This window comes from Choloepus didactylus, chromosome 6 (genome assembly GCF_015220235.1).
Source record: "Choloepus didactylus isolate mChoDid1 chromosome 6, mChoDid1.pri, whole genome shotgun sequence".
In the NCBI taxonomy this organism is placed as follows: Eukaryota; Metazoa; Chordata; class Mammalia; order Pilosa; family Megalonychidae; genus Choloepus; species Choloepus didactylus.
Window position 1 is genome coordinate 139744355 of NC_051312.1, and position 2518 is coordinate 139746872.

Genomic DNA, 2518 nt, shown 5'->3' on the forward strand with positions numbered 1-2518 from the left:
AGTTAGAAAATTCTATGCAAAATATTAATGTGTCATCTTTTCCCTCTTCTTTGCTCCATTTCCTTTCCTTTCTTTGTCTTTCCATTCCTATCTTAATCCTCCATGCTTCGACTCTCTTGGTCATTTGTTTTTCTTTACCTGATGACACTAATTTACTTATCTAGTTGGCTGCATTCAGTCCTCACTCCCAGACCAGACTTCCTTTTCAGGGATATTTGCTGGTCCTTTCACTAATAGCAGCTACAACTGCCCTTCTCTTTATGAATCTAATGATTATGCCATATTTCTTCCAATCTTGCATGAACAATGGGAAGGGTAGTAAGCAATGGAAACTGATTCACCTTACTGTGATTTTTCTCCTCTATTCAGGATAAAGTCTAACTTCTATGGCGATACAGAACCACACTTCGGTAACAGAATTCATCCTGTTGGGCATCCCGAACACAGAGGGGCAAGAAACCGTGCTCTTTGCTGTTTTCCTGACCTTCTACCTCTGCACTCTGCTGGGAAATCTGCTCATCCTTTTAGCTGTGAGATCTGATTCCCGCCTCCATACCCCTATGTATTTCTTTCTTTGCAACCTCTCAGTGTTGGACATTAGTTTCTCTTCTGTGAGCACCCCAAAGTTGTTAGCCATCCTGTTGGTGAGGAACCATGTTATCTCACTGGGTGGTTGCATGTCCCAGGTCTTCTTTTACCACTTACTGGGCTGCACTGAGAGCCTGCTGTATACGGTGATGGCCTATGACCGCTTTGCTGCCATCTGCCACCCCCTGCGTTACACCATCATCATGAACCGCAGGGTGTGTGCCTTCTTGGCTGCCGGCACCTGGTTCACCAGCTCCTTTCATGCCACAGTTCTCACGACACTGACCTTCCAGCTGCCGTATTGTGGGTCGAACGTGGTGGACTATTTCTTCTGTGACATCTTCCCTGTGGTCAAATTGGCCTGTGGTGACACCTTTGTCATTGAGATGGTGAGCTTCACCAACATCGGTGTTGTGCCCATGACCTGCTTCCTCCTCATCCTTGCATCCTACGTCCGCATCGTCATTGTGATCCTCAAGATGAACTCTGCTGAGGGGAGGCGCAAGGCGGCCTCCACCTGTGTCTCCCACCTCACGGTGGTCACGCTGTTCTTTGGACCCTGTGCCCTCGTCTACACCCAGCCATCCTTGAGCGAGGTGCTGGTCACTCCAGTGCAGATCTTTGCCAATGTAGTCACCCCCATGCTGAACCCCACAATCTACACTCTGAGAAACAAAGAAGTTAAAGGAGCCCTGAAGAAACTTGTGGGGGGCCAGATTACTTCGTAAGGAGGTCACTAGTCCACTTGTCGGTAAAAGTGTTTTTCTTTTCATTTGGGTAGTAAAATAATTCAAAAAAATCTATCCATGCCAGTTGTAAGTTTTTTTATTATTTCATAAACACACCTGGGAAGTGATTCAGATTGATATGAGACTGTGATGTCTTCCCTATTCTCAAAGAATAGCTCACTAGCAAACTTTCTCTAAAGGTCAAAATACTAAATATTTTTAGGCTTTGTTGGCCTTATGGTCTCTGTTATAAATATTCAAATCTGTTCTTGAAGCATGAATGCAGCCATAGAAGGAATATTTAAAAATGGATGTGGAGCAACCCCTAGAAGGTGGGGCAAGATTGCAGCATGGTAAGGTGTGGTATTTAGTTAGTCCTATAGAGAAACTAGGAAATTGCCAGAGTCTGTTTGGAACAACTGTTTGGGGGACATGTATGACCGGATAGACATTGTAAACCAGTCTGGGATGGGGGAAGGGCTGAGATTGCAGCACAGAACTGTAAGTAAAGTTCCCAAACTGTGGAGCCTGGTGCTTCTCTCCTACTGACATGGTAGGCTGAGATGGAATACTTCCCTGTGGGAAGCAGAAGTGATCCCCACTACAAGCAAGGGAAAGTAGCTCAACCAAGCTTCAATAAAGTTGTATTTAACACATTTGGACTACTGAATGCAAGTTATGAGCACAGATAAACCTGGAGCAAGCAGGAAAGGAACAATGATAGGAGGTTCCTGGCAGATAAGAGGCAGAGCTAGCGGAAAAAAATATAAAATAAACTAAAATAAAAAATAAAAAGGCTTTTGGAGTTGGCTGAGGTCAGAATACTGTGAAGGGGCCGTACCCCAAGAAAAGGGGCACATAGAGCCAGGTACCAATTCTAGCTCTTGACTGGCAAACCTTGGGGGCTTGGGACTGCCTCTGAAAGGGAATTTTTTTTTTCCTTTTATTCCCCCAAATATTCTAAGTAGCTCATTGGAGAAAACCTCAGGCATTTCCAATTGTCAGCATTGACCCAGGCAAGGGTGGAGTTAAGATAGGTCTCAGAGACAAAGTAAGAAGTCAAGTGAAGGAGATAATTCCATACAGGTGTACCTTCCCCAATAAAAGGGGGAGGGGGTGCAGCTCAAATGGTGGCCCTCCTTCAGAGAATTCAGGCCCCAGAGGCAGGAAAAAAAAAAGAAATAGCTTAAGCTTGTCTTTTG

The 2518-nt window shown here is 44.9% G+C and overlaps 1 protein-coding gene across 1 annotated transcript; it reads left to right on the plus strand.

Annotated features, from left to right (window-relative positions):
* Window positions 1-353: 353 nt before the first annotated feature.
* Window positions 354-1316, plus strand: LOC119537331 (olfactory receptor 958-like). Its single transcript, XM_037839831.1, has one exon. The coding sequence runs from the start codon at window positions 387-389 to the stop codon at window positions 1314-1316; it is 930 nt and encodes a 309-aa protein (XP_037695759.1). The 5' UTR covers window positions 354-386.
* The last annotated feature ends 1202 nt before the right edge of the window (window positions 1317-2518 follow it).

Excerpts from the sequence above, each read along its gene's own strand:
- LOC119537331 (XM_037839831.1), top strand. The coding sequence starts at position 387 with ATGGCGATACAGAACCACACTTCGGTAACAGAATTCATCCTGTTGGGC.